At 46.0% G+C, this 11,450-nt stretch overlaps 3 protein-coding genes across 6 annotated transcripts; 1 reads left to right on the forward strand and 2 right to left on the reverse strand.

The window, feature by feature from the left end:
• The first annotated feature begins 1,730 nt into the window (after window positions 1-1,730).
• LOC125550392 (vacuolar protein sorting-associated protein IST1) lies at window positions 1,731-3,031 on the forward strand. The gene has a single exon (XM_048713385.2). It carries the CDS (start codon window positions 1,859-1,861, stop codon window positions 2,909-2,911), a length of 1,053 nt encoding a protein of 350 aa, XP_048569342.1. The 5' UTR covers window positions 1,731-1,858; the 3' UTR covers window positions 2,912-3,031.
• A 93-nt stretch (window positions 3,032-3,124) lies between these two features.
• AHP2 (Tat-binding protein 1(Tbp-1)-interacting protein (TBPIP)) lies at window positions 3,125-5,835 on the reverse strand. Its single transcript, XM_048713386.2, has 6 exons — window positions 5,694-5,835; window positions 5,497-5,522; window positions 4,100-4,367; window positions 3,944-4,014; window positions 3,669-3,857; window positions 3,125-3,472 (listed from the first exon to the last, which is right to left on the reverse strand). Exons 1-6 carry the CDS (start codon window positions 5,719-5,721, stop codon window positions 3,371-3,373), a joined length of 684 nt encoding a protein of 227 aa, XP_048569343.1. The 5' UTR covers window positions 5,722-5,835; the 3' UTR covers window positions 3,125-3,370.
• An 818-nt stretch (window positions 5,836-6,653) lies between these two features.
• Window positions 6,654-10,999, reverse strand: LOC125550391 (Protein kinase superfamily protein). 4 transcript variants are annotated; one of them, XM_048713381.2, is made up of 12 exons: window positions 10,471-10,999; window positions 9,558-9,649; window positions 9,307-9,473; window positions 9,005-9,195; window positions 8,854-8,919; window positions 8,593-8,665; window positions 8,349-8,505; window positions 7,961-8,252; window positions 7,677-7,791; window positions 7,412-7,575; window positions 7,184-7,258; window positions 6,654-7,098 (listed from the first exon to the last, which is right to left on the reverse strand). In XM_048713381.2, exons 1-12 carry the CDS (start codon window positions 10,774-10,776, stop codon window positions 6,910-6,912), a joined length of 1,887 nt encoding a protein of 628 aa, XP_048569338.2. In that variant the 5' UTR covers window positions 10,777-10,999; the 3' UTR covers window positions 6,654-6,909. The 4 variants fall into 4 exon arrangements, with proteins under 4 accessions (XP_048569338.2, XP_087373719.1, XP_048569337.2 ...); XM_087517593.1 differs by having other exon boundaries at window positions 7,412-7,503; window positions 9,005-9,198; XM_048713380.2 differs by having other exon boundaries at window positions 9,005-9,198; window positions 10,471-10,998.
• Between the last annotated feature and the right edge of the window lie 451 nt (window positions 11,000-11,450).

An 11,450-nucleotide genomic window follows, 5' to 3' on the forward strand; every position in this document is an offset into this window, starting at 1 on the left:
TTTCAAGGTTTGAACAGCTAGCTGGTGAACTTTCTTGATTCTAATACTACTCGTTTCCATTAAGAAAGTAAGACAACAAGCGAGCCAGTAGCGCAGCATCGGTGCTGTGCCGGGACAGACTGATCAGTTGCATGGTTGATCGCCTGTGGGCTGTGGCTGACTGATAAACGGTAAGTGGGATACACAGTCTTTCTTTTCCTCGAATCAAGTGGAACTCACGTTCAGAACACTGCTGTACGCCTAAGCTTTTCTTTGAACGCACTAGTAAATTTTCGGACCATGCAGGAAAACTGCATGTGATCATAATAGAAAGATCAACATACAAAGTTCAGGGTACAAGCTTCAGTCAACCCACAAAGGGACCAACCGAAAAAACGCACCAATGACTGAACATTACATGCCTATTTTTTCTTTTCTTGATGAAGACACTTTTGTATGCGTAATTGCTTGTGTTACTAAGTAACTTATCTAGATGGCGTAAATTTAGGCAAACCTGAGAAAGACTTGTCAAGACTTGTGACCGTTTCCGTTCGAGAAGTTTGACTTGTGACCGAAGGTTTTCGGCTACTTGGGTCTGGACCGGATCAACGCTCCAAATGGTATAACACCTCTCTTGTTGCCAGCAACAGCCATCAGGCGCACCGGAGTAGTCCTACCTGCCGGCTAGCTAGCTGCCACTTGTACGTGAAGCACGAGCACACGCACCCGGTGGAGTGCTGATTTGGAGATTCCAACGCCGGACGACCGCGTGCACTTGTGCTGTTGTGCGAGCAACAGAATAATCCACAGCCGACGGGGGGCACGCCCGCCCAGATGCATGACTCGTGCGTTGCCGAGAAAAGTGTCTCACAAGTCACAAGTTCAAGAAGAGAAAAGTGTTCCACACGCGTACTTGGCCGTTTTCTTCGTGCACCGAAGCTTCGTAGTAGTACGGATCAATCAGTCGATGTCCAGGTGTTAACTACCGTTGGTTCATTTTTTCAACCGTGAAAGCGATATATATGCATGAAAAGGAGTGCTAGTTATCACTAGAATGCAATGGCATCTGAGGCCTGAGGGAGTTGTCACACCACGCTCACCATGTAAATTGTAATGTCAATCCTACTAGTAATAACAATACTAAAGCTATGAGCCAGACTAGGTGTAGTTCTCGCTAGCTTTTGCGAAAGTTTTTTTTTCTTTTGTAGGAAAGCTTTTGCCAGACTTTGAACCCTACTAGTAATAACAATACTAAAGCTATGAACGTTTCAAATGAGAATACGATTTGCAACTACTTTTCTTTCCTGAAATATATGGCACGACATTTTGGTTGTTGTTAGCCGCGGAAACGGCCATGGATGTAAAGCCATGAACACAAGACAAAGATGCATGCCCGGGAGGAAAAACACACGCCTTCGCCGTAGCAACCGGGGGTCCCGTCGGCGTCGGTCCCAATCTATCTAGGCGAAACGTTTTTCTGGCCCAGTGCGGCCCGGCCGAACGAGCGGAAACGGTCTCAGCTCGCTCGTGGGCACACGCGTCGACTCAGTCGACCGGGAAAGGAGGGCGTTTGAATGCACGTCGGCCTCGCCGCCCTCGACAACGCCTTGGCCACAAAGCAAACCATCTCCATCTCCACAAGCAAACCGCCGATCAGCCCCTCCCCTTCGCTCGGATCCTTCCCGCGTCCCACTCCAGTAATTAATTACATTTCCTCCTTCCAACTCACACCTCCCCGCCACCCCGCGCCGCACGGGGGTATAAAACACCGACGCAAAACCGCCTCATCACCACGCACCCCCCGCTCCGGCCATCCTCCAAACCGTCAGCACTCAGGCCACCGGAGCTTCGCTCGCCGACCGACTCGACTCGGCCGGCGATGGGGAGGACGCTGGACGTGCTGCTAGGGCGAACCACCAAGCAGACGGCGCGCCTCAAGTCCCTCCTGCACCTCGCCACGAAGCGGATCGCCGTGGTGCGCGCGCACCGGGAGGTGCGGTGCGCGCAGGCGCGGGGGGACGTGGAGCAGCTGCTGCGGCAGGGCCACCCGGACCGCGCCCTGCTCCGCGCCGAGCAGGTCATCCGGGAGCGGGACACGCTCGACGCCCTCCTCCTGCTCGACGCCTACTGCGCGCTCCTCGCCGACCGCTCCGCGCTGCTCGACGACGCGCACCGGGGCTGCCCCGACGAGCTGCGGGAGGCCGCGGCGGGGCTCTGCTACGCGGCCGCGCGCTGCGGGGACCTGCCCGAGCTGCAGGAGGCCCGCGCCCTCCTCGCCGCCAGGTTCGGCCGGGGCTTCGCGTCCGGCGCCGCCGAGCTCCGCGCCGGCTGCGGCGTCAACGCCAAGCTCGTGCAGCGGCTCTCCACGGCCCTGCCCAGCCTCGAGAGCCGCCAGATGGTGCTCCTCGAGATCGGCGCCGACAAGGACATCCCCGTGCGCCTTCACAGCCACGCCGCCGACTCATACGAGGATCCGGCCGGCCGCTCCCACCATGGCCATGGCCATGGCCACAGGAAGAAGGGGCACGACGACGACGACGACGAGCGGCGGCACGCGACGCCGCGGGCCGACCAGCCGGAGGGAGACAAGGCCGCCTCGAAGCTGACATTCAAAGACGTGGAAGAGGCGGCGCAGGCCGCGTTTGAATCGGCGGCCACGGCGGCCGCCGCAGCCAAGGCTGCCATAGAGCTCTCGCGAGCAGGCTCTGGCAGCACCGACGACAGGCACAGGAGGAACCCAGGAAGGGCGCATGCCGACGATGAGACGCTCCACGGCGGCGACGATCTGGCCGACGGCAAGGCCATCAAGAGGATTGGACATGTTCGGAACTACAGCTCAGACGCAGAGGATCTCCCAGAGAAGAAACGCGGAGAAGAGCAGGATACGCCCAGGAGCAGGCCGGCTTCAGTCAGGACGAACAGAAGACTCTAGCAGAGTAGCAGATTAGCTGCAGTCATATGCCTATAGCAGAGATGGTTTCTTGATTTAGTTGTATTGATTGATAGCAGTTGAACTTTTGCAGCTATATATTGCAGATCATTCATTATTAAATTTTGTGTATGCGATGTAAATAGAGAATTGAGAGAGTAAATATTAATATGATTCCGATTTTTCACCGAAGAACAGAGAGCAAAAACCATGAGCTGATGTTGTCAGTTATAGGCTCCTCGATATAATTTAAGATGGTGAAAAAGTTATCTTACACGACTGGTTCAAAACATGTTGCAAACCTCAGATAAACTACTACTGACGCTACCAGCTAGAGTTCTCGGAGCAGACCATCTGTTTGGACAAACTACAATACCCTGACTAAGAAACTAGCAAAATCATGGAGCTGTTTGGCTGATAACATACATCTGATCTGAGATACTCCCATGCCCCTCTACATCCTCAGCGAGAAACTTTTCTCCTTTTGTTGAGACTCGCCAGCATTTCACTGTACGGTTGGAAGTTCACGTCGACATCTTCATCATACTCAAGACCAAGTTCTTCCTGCACACACAAATATTATTCAGCAATACGATGGCTAGCAGGGTGACAGCAATAGAAAGTTAACTCACAAGAGGCGGTGAGAACAAATGAACTAAACAACTACCAGTTACAGCCTGACATTCAAGTGCCCAAATAGAAAAAAGCATATATCCGTTAATCAAGTGTCAAAGGTAAAACAAGAAGGGGAAACAAGAACCTTAAATTCCTTCTGGTCTTTGGGGCTATTCTCAGTGATGTTATCCCATAGCTCCTTGAACATCCTCTTTCGCTTTCTCCACTGGTTAGCTTTCTCAGAGAAGGTCTCTTCAATTATCTTCTTGTCTTCAGGTTTCACCAAGATCACACCACTCTGCAATTTCTTTAATTTTTCTTCCATTTCCTGGACCTGCATAAACATGAGCTCTGCCGCTAAAACTTGGTTGAACAAACACACTCATGTGCACTAAGAAGCATATTAACATGCACACATACCTCACTTTGTAATCTGGCCTCCTTTGACCTAATCTCTTCCAGTGTCAAGTTTGACTGTAGACCCTTTATCTCTGCGATAGGATTTGTACTTAGCACAAATAGTTGCTTACTGCATTGAGAAAGAGCACAAAAACCATGGCACCAAACAGAGCTTACCAGATTCGACCCCACTAGTAATTTTCTTTTGTTCTGCGAGTTCTTCCTGTAGTTTGCTATTTGCTTTCTTCATCTCCTCAAGTTCCTCCCCATTTGGAATGTCGAACTGGTCTTGCCGAGCAAGGTAGATTTTCTGCTTGCCATACTCCTTGAAGGATATTTGACCACTGTCAGCCAATGCATCCAGTCCTTTTTGCACTGCAGTCTTCTTAAGACTAAACTTCTGTAGTGCATCAGCCACATTCTGAGAATTCAATGGCCTATTTTGCTGCATAATCATAGCAATAGTCCACTCATCATTATTGCCTAGTATGGTAAAGACTGGAGCGAAGACGGAATAATCTTAAATCATCTCTTGATATTTTGCATAAAGTTCACGCACAGTATACAACTTCTTTTACAAATAATGTTCTAACTTTGCATGATGATTGGTTCTAACCAAACTGATGTAAGAACAGTGTCTGAAAGGAAACATCGGCGTGAAACTAACGATGATAATGATAACTCATGCGGTAATACAGTAATGCTTCAGGTGCATATAATTGCAACACCTTTAAGATACCAAAATAAAATAACCTATACTGCTTATATGAAAACAGCCTGAACTGAAGAGTGCAAAATTTATCTGGAAATACTAGTGTATCCATTTGTAAGCACTCGACTTCCAGTCACAATCAGCCTTAGAGGATACTTGTCATACAAAATCACAGACGGATACTTCTATGGAGAGTATAGTTAAGCAGATGGGAGACAGTTCAAGACAGAAGTTAATGAATTATGTTGACTACATTGAAACATCCGCAGACCAGAATGCAAGACACGCTGAAAAGAAACACTTTCTTGAGTTGAGACAACTATTCAATCTTAGGAACCACCACCAAAATTCCAAAGACAGGCGTGAACTGAAGAATGACACAGCTTCAGTCATTTGGAGTTCTGTCAACAGTATGATAAACAAAGCAATGGAATGCGCATAGACCGATTATCTGGACTGACAACCATGTTTTTTTTTTAACATAGCTCAGAATTGTTCAAGTCGCCTCTCACAAAGCAACTACAGATGACAGCCAGCATAAAAAAACAAACAGCATGCTGTCACGACGAACCTCCCCACGACTAATCATCGCCTTCATATGCCGCTTGTCCCGCCAAAAGGAGGGTAAGCCAATACACGCTCCTAACATTGAAGATGTTTAACAGGTACTGAGGTAGAACCTACCTAGCATCGTTTGGTACAGACTACAGAACGACGCATCCCTGCTAAAGTTCACAAACATTCCGACACGGGACAAAACACCAACGCTTGCCCTGCAAGCGCGGCGGCAAGCGCAAGGTTGACCCCCTAAGCGGAGGCAGGCAATCTGGGTTCGAGGGTTTTGACGGAGGGGGGTCGTTACCTCGTTGACGAAGTTGAGGACGATTCCTGCACAGGAAACCGAGACAAGAAGGTCAGGAACAGGACGGTCGGATACGCCCACACACAAGACTGAGCAAACGACTGGTGGAATTGGGGGCGGAATCGAGCGGGGGGAGGTCAAATCGGGAGCTTGGGGGCGGGGCTGGATGTGGGGGCTGGAGAGACTAGGGGCGTTACCTTCGACGCTGTCCGATTTAGGCGGCATTGCGTGCTCTCCGGCGCTTCCTCCGCCTGCTTCGCCGCCGCCCGCCGCCGCCGAGTCGATGCTGTTCGCGGTTTGAGCGAGACGAAGGGGAAAAGGAGGTGGGGAAAACGGGGGGAGAAGACGGGAAGGGGGGAGAAGGGTCTGGCCTCCACTGTGATGTGGGTCACTGACACCGCGGGCCCGCAGCGCTTAGTGACGTGTGGGTTTCCCGCCAAAACCCCCGGCGTGCGCGGTGCGCGGCACGGGCGTGGGCCGTGTCCCCTTTGCTGGCGCCATAAAAGCCCACAGATAGCGGAATTCTAGGAAGGCTCAACACCACGAGACTGGGAAAGGCCCGTTGCCTCGACCAGACGCAATACGATGTTGATATGCTATGTTTGGAAAAAAAAGATATACTCCCTCCGTTTCTGAATTATAAGCCCTTTTAGAGATTACAATACAAACTACGACGTACTCCCTCCGTCCGAAAAAGTCTGTCCCTTAAATGAATATATCTAGCACCAAGTTAGTGCCAAATACATCCATTTAAGGGACAAGCTTAAGACAAGTTTTTTCGAACGGAGTGAGTATATAGACTTATTTTAGAGCGTAGATTCACTGATTTTATATAAGACCTTTTAGAGATTCAACAATATTGAACTACATACGGATGTATATAAACTTATTTCAGAGTGTAGATTCACTCATTTTGCTCCGTATGTGTAGTTCATATTAAAATCTCTAAAAAATGCTTATATTTAGGAACAAAGGGAGTATCAAGCATTTGACGCACACAAGTAGGGCTTAATCACAAAACGAACACATTCACATTAAGTGCAATTTCAAGAAACTTCCGCATAAGTAACTGAATATGGATGACAAACAAGATGTATCTGTTCATACGACAGATTACTTTGCGTGTTTTTGTTTCACTTATACTATCAAACAGTGTGAAACACAAGAAACCCTGCATCTTTGAGGCTAATATATAGTATAATAATAACAGTTACCAAATACACCTGCCATTACAGAAGTGGCTCAAGACAATATAGCCATCTCTCCCATGCTTCGTTCTGGTATCAAACATCTCAAAGCTAAAACCTCAACAACGAAATGGCATAGCCGCACGTCGGTTAGGCATGTAATTTAGTTCAGAAAAATGAAGCTAATCTCAATATGTTACAAGTGAGAAGTATGCTTGTCTTTATTTCACTTGCCAGTGATAAATGGATGGCTAAGCGCTTGTGACACAGTGAGCCTCTTCTGTGGATCTAGCACAAACATTTTTTCCAGGAGATCTTTAAACCTGGACAGCATTTTCTGATCCTCGCCTGGTAAGCTTGATATTTTGGGACCAACACCACTTGGTTTAACGTTCATGCACAATTTATTCACCGCCTGCCAGAAAAAAGACGTCGATTCAATTTTCAGAAAACACTAGAGCACAGTATATCATCAGTTCATCAAGGAATAATCAGCATACCTTCTTCTTCATCAGATTCTCATCAGTGGCATGGAAATTAAGGTCCTGGTCGAAGTGTTGAGTTGTAAAGGCTCCCTGTTTAATTCGGAACATTCAATTCTGTTAGAGGGAAGACTAGGTAATACGAACACGAACACAAAAACTACAATAGATTTTTGTTTTGTTCACTAGAATACACAGAAGAGATAAGTACATCGTATGAACTAATATATCATCATCATATCTCACCTTTCGAAGCATCTTCTTAGGGAATGGACCCTTCAATTGCATGTGAAGCCAAAGCATGCCATTGTTCGTCCCCCCAGGAAATAAGATTTTTCCTGTGTAAAGTTCATATAGGCAACAGCCAACTGACCACATATCCAATGAATGATCGTACGGCAATCCAAGAACTGCAGGAGGATAACAAATTACTATGTTAGCATGCAGGTAAAAAAAATAAACTTAAAGAAAATCTAATGAAATGATTGTACACGTCAAGTAAACAACTTACTTATCTCAGGTGCTCGGTAGAAGCGGCTCACAAGAATTGGTGTGATATCATTTATTCCGGCAGGCAAAGCACTACCAAAATCACACAGTTTCAACAAGTTTTTAGACCCATTTACCTACAAAATGATGCAGTTAGAGAAACTTGTACATTCCAGCATACAATTAACACAAGGGGTAACCATTTGGTCTGTAAGTCATTTTTTAGGTTTTTCTTAAAGCTTAAAAAAAGTTCTGCAACTACAAGCTCTACCGAAGATAATTAAGATACTTGGAAAGTGGACATACCAGTATATTATCTGGTTTAATATCACAATGGAGGATACTGCAATCCTTTAGGTGCTTCAGCGCGATGAAAAGCTGTTTTGAGTACGTCCTTACAGCAGTAAGCTTCAGCCCTATATCACGACCAAATTTCTTTATAACCTCACGAAGATTCATATGAAGGGATTCAAGAACTAAACAGAGATGATCCCGATACATGAAACTAGAAATAAACCGGACACAGTGTCGTTTGTCTTCACAATCTGCACTTGACAACTTTTCCAATACAGAAACCTCCCTCTTACCAGATTTGTACCTGTACAATCAAAATGCAACTTACAGGGTCAAATGTTATTTTCCCTATTGCATATATGACCTCAAAAGGGAAGAAGTTGTAATGAACTCAGCTTATCTTTCTTTTTCATTGCAGATAATTTTGATAGCTACTTCTTCAGGATCATTTTCCCCAGCTTTTAGATCCTTTGCCTGGACAACTGTTGAGAAAACTCCCTTCCCAGAGCCTGCTGTAATTCTGTAATGGCCATCTAGCACTTCCCCTAAGTGGTACTCTGTATAAAATGCAAAAAAGCTTGAATTATAAAGGAGTAACTGAAAAGTAGACAATGAAATGGAAAGGAAAGATTGATAGAGCTTACTGTAATATCCATGCTCATCATCCCAGTTGTCACGAAGCGAATTTTTTCTCACATGCATACCTTCTAGATTATCCTACACAACACAACAATCAATAGGTGTGCAGAAAATAATATACTGCCGAGAGCTTCCTACCAAGAGTAAAAGATAAAACTGCCAGTGGATTACCAAGATTGTTCTGAGCAAAAAGAACATAGCAAAACATTGAAGTAAGAAATTTCAGTAGAAATAATAGTTCAGTTGAAGAATAATAGAAAACATACCGATTTCTGAACTCTAGGAGATACTCCAAAAATATCATCGCAAAGTATATCTGAAGATCTTTCACCCTGTAAAATTTCAAAGATGTCAAGTGAGAACCCTAGCTGAGAAAATGGTAAGTGAACAATCAACTGCATCAAAAGGATTTATTACCATGGGAATGCCCTCTTGAACTCCTGAAACACATGCCGTCCTTTGATCACCAGATATCCCCGAGTTGATTGAAATGTTAGGCTGGATAGGAGGAGTCTTCCCCATAGTGTAGGATTTTTCATCAACAATTACAGTGACTGAATTGGCATCTTTTACTTCAGTGGTAGCAGCATCTCTATCCAGTGATGTTACTTCTGCCAATGACGAAGCTCAGTTACTAAAATATGTTTAAACTTAACTTTTACATAACAAAAGAATATGTCACACAGAATATGGTTCAGTTTTTAATAAAAACAGGTTACCTGTACTATCATGGCAAGGCACAGGTCCCTGGTGTTCCTTCTGAAACTGGAGTTGCCGGTGCTTCTCCAGAATAGCATCCATCCTCTTTCTTGCTTCCTCCTTAGTTTTTTTAAGATCATCTTCTTCTTGCTTTGCAAAGTTTTCGAAGTCACCTTGATCTTCCTCCCTGACACCATCACACAACATTAATTAAAAGATAAATTAGAACATATAACATGAGAATGAGTTAACCATATATGAGAAACCTTACTTGCAAGATTCTTCCTTGATTTCCTTAGATCTCTTTCTTTTGTGGTTGGCCTCTCTACACTTCTCGTTTGCATCAAATTTGTCATCACATCCCTACAGTTAAATCAGTTTCAAAGTGAGTTCAGGAATTCACCAAAAAGTAGAAAAGCAAGCATGACTAAAAGCCTTTTTGTAAAATAAAAACATGACCAGAAAAACATGAAACACTAGACTATGTGGGAAAGCCTGCAGCTCTATGTGAGTAAGCTTGACCCACTTTATTGCACTACTTATCAAGTGAAATCTATGTAATGGTTAAACAGCTTACATCTCAAGAGTATGCAAATAATCTTGTCAGTTATTAGAATATATAATAAATAGGTAACAAAGAATAGTTCCTTCATCAGAAACCTATAAGAATAATATTTAAAAGCTTATGTTTGTTTTTGATTATTACAAATAAATAAATTAAAATACTTGTTTTAGCTTTTCCCAGGGTGTTTGATTGTTTGAACAAAATTACTTCAAGGCAGAGATACGAAACTCTTTAATTCCTTTTGTTGTGTGCAGCAAAGCATAGAACAGAGTAAGCTGTCCTTGATATTATCTCAGAGGGAGCTAAACAATAGCTGCTGCTTTTTGTGCCAGTGGTTAATAAACGTGCTTCTGAATAACCAAGTAAACACTAGAACTTTTGATAAATTATTAATGGATTGCCATGTAATACTTAGTTTCACTTAACAGCTAACAAAACTAAGAGGCTTGACTTCTCAAGTTAAAACCAGATTTTATTCTGTTGATCTGCAAATCCTCTGCCAACTAGCTCCAGCAAAATTCAAACGATAAATCAGCAACTAATTATGGATCAATGGAAAAGGGTAACGGAAATAACCTATACCGAACGGGAACGCAAAGGGCGGGGGTTCGGAACAGACCGGAGCAGGTGCCAGACGGCCGAACACCGACCCCGCCTTGCCCAAGTCGGCATCTGGTCCCCTGGAGGCGGCGGTGGCGTCGTCTACTATCTCACCATTCTCTACCTCGCGCTCCCCCGGCCTCGCCCCCGACACCCGCGGCCGCGAGCCCGACTCCTGGTCTCCCCTGTCCCCGTGGCCGTGGCGGTGGCGGTGACGATGATGGCTGCGCTTCTGGCGCTTCGGGGAGGAGGCGTCGTCGCCGGGCGGCCGGCGGTGGCGCCTGGAGGTGGAGCGCGGCGAGATCGGCCCGTCTTCGATGCCCATTGCGAGTTTGCGACCGCGGGAGCGGGCTGGGGTTAGGGTTTGGTGGCCTTGGAACGAAGCTCGATCGGACTCGGGAACGGTGCGCGCCGGTGACGGCGGGTGTTCTGGGTCGGTTGGGGCGAGGTCGCCGAGGGGGAACCACGAAGGCGATTCTGAACGAACGTTCGAGCATCAGGGCGGCAGCGTGAGCGGAGACGATGCCCTTCAGAGTTCAACCCCGATTCCGAGGCACGCTCTACTTTGACTTCGGGGATGCACGTTCATAGCCATACCATAAGTGCTTTAGGCCATCCACAGGTTATGTTTGCCATATCATATAATTATAACCCTTTTTTGCTCAATCAATGAAAGTAGAAAGCGGTACATTTAGTATACACATGTGGAATTACATCGTCTGAGTGGAGCTGCAAACGCCTCACCATCATTTTGCTTTCGAATCATGAAAAACTTATTTTCTGGGAGAACATGAATGAAGAGCGCATTTCTCGTTCTGCCTGCTTGATTTATGGTCCCTGTCTGTGTGGCCCTCGTCACCAATGCGTATTCATGTCACCTCATCAACCCAAGTACTACAATATTATCTACCATGACATCTTCTTGTTGCAGTTAGCGTCTATATAAACACATATATGCATCACCTTCCTTCCTCATCTTACTTTCACCCTCTTGAGAAG

The sequence above is a fragment of the Triticum urartu genome, chromosome 4A (genome assembly GCF_056163025.1).
Source record: "Triticum urartu cultivar PI428250 chromosome 4A, HENAU_Tu73, whole genome shotgun sequence".
In the NCBI taxonomy this organism is placed as follows: domain Eukaryota; kingdom Viridiplantae; phylum Streptophyta; class Magnoliopsida; order Poales; family Poaceae; genus Triticum; species Triticum urartu.

Coding starts and splice junctions, on each gene's coding strand:
- LOC125550392 (XM_048713385.2), top strand. CDS start 1,859: ATGGGGAGGACGCTGGACGTGCTGCTAGGGCGAACCACCAAGCAGACG.
- AHP2 (XM_048713386.2), bottom strand. CDS start 5,721: ATGCCGCCTAAATCGGACAGCGTCGAAG. Junction 4,015..4,099: donor TACTAGTGGGGTCGAATCTG/GTAAGCTCTGTT, acceptor ATCCTATCGCAG/AGATAAAGGGTCTACAGTCA. Junction 3,473..3,668: donor AAGACCAGAAGGAATTTAAG/GTTCTTGTTTCC, acceptor TTGTGTGTGCAG/GAAGAACTTGGTCTTGAGTA.
- LOC125550391 (XM_048713380.2), bottom strand. CDS start 10,776: ATGGGCATCGAAGACGGGCCGATCTCGCCGCGCTCCACCTCCAGGCGC. Junction 9,650..10,470: donor GCCGTCTGGCACCTGCTCCG/GTCTGTTCCGAA, acceptor ATTTAACTGTAG/GGATGTGATGACAAATTTGA. Junction 7,576..7,676: donor CTACCGAGCACCTGAGATAA/GTAAGTTGTTTA, acceptor ATCCTCCTGCAG/TTCTTGGATTGCCGTACGAT.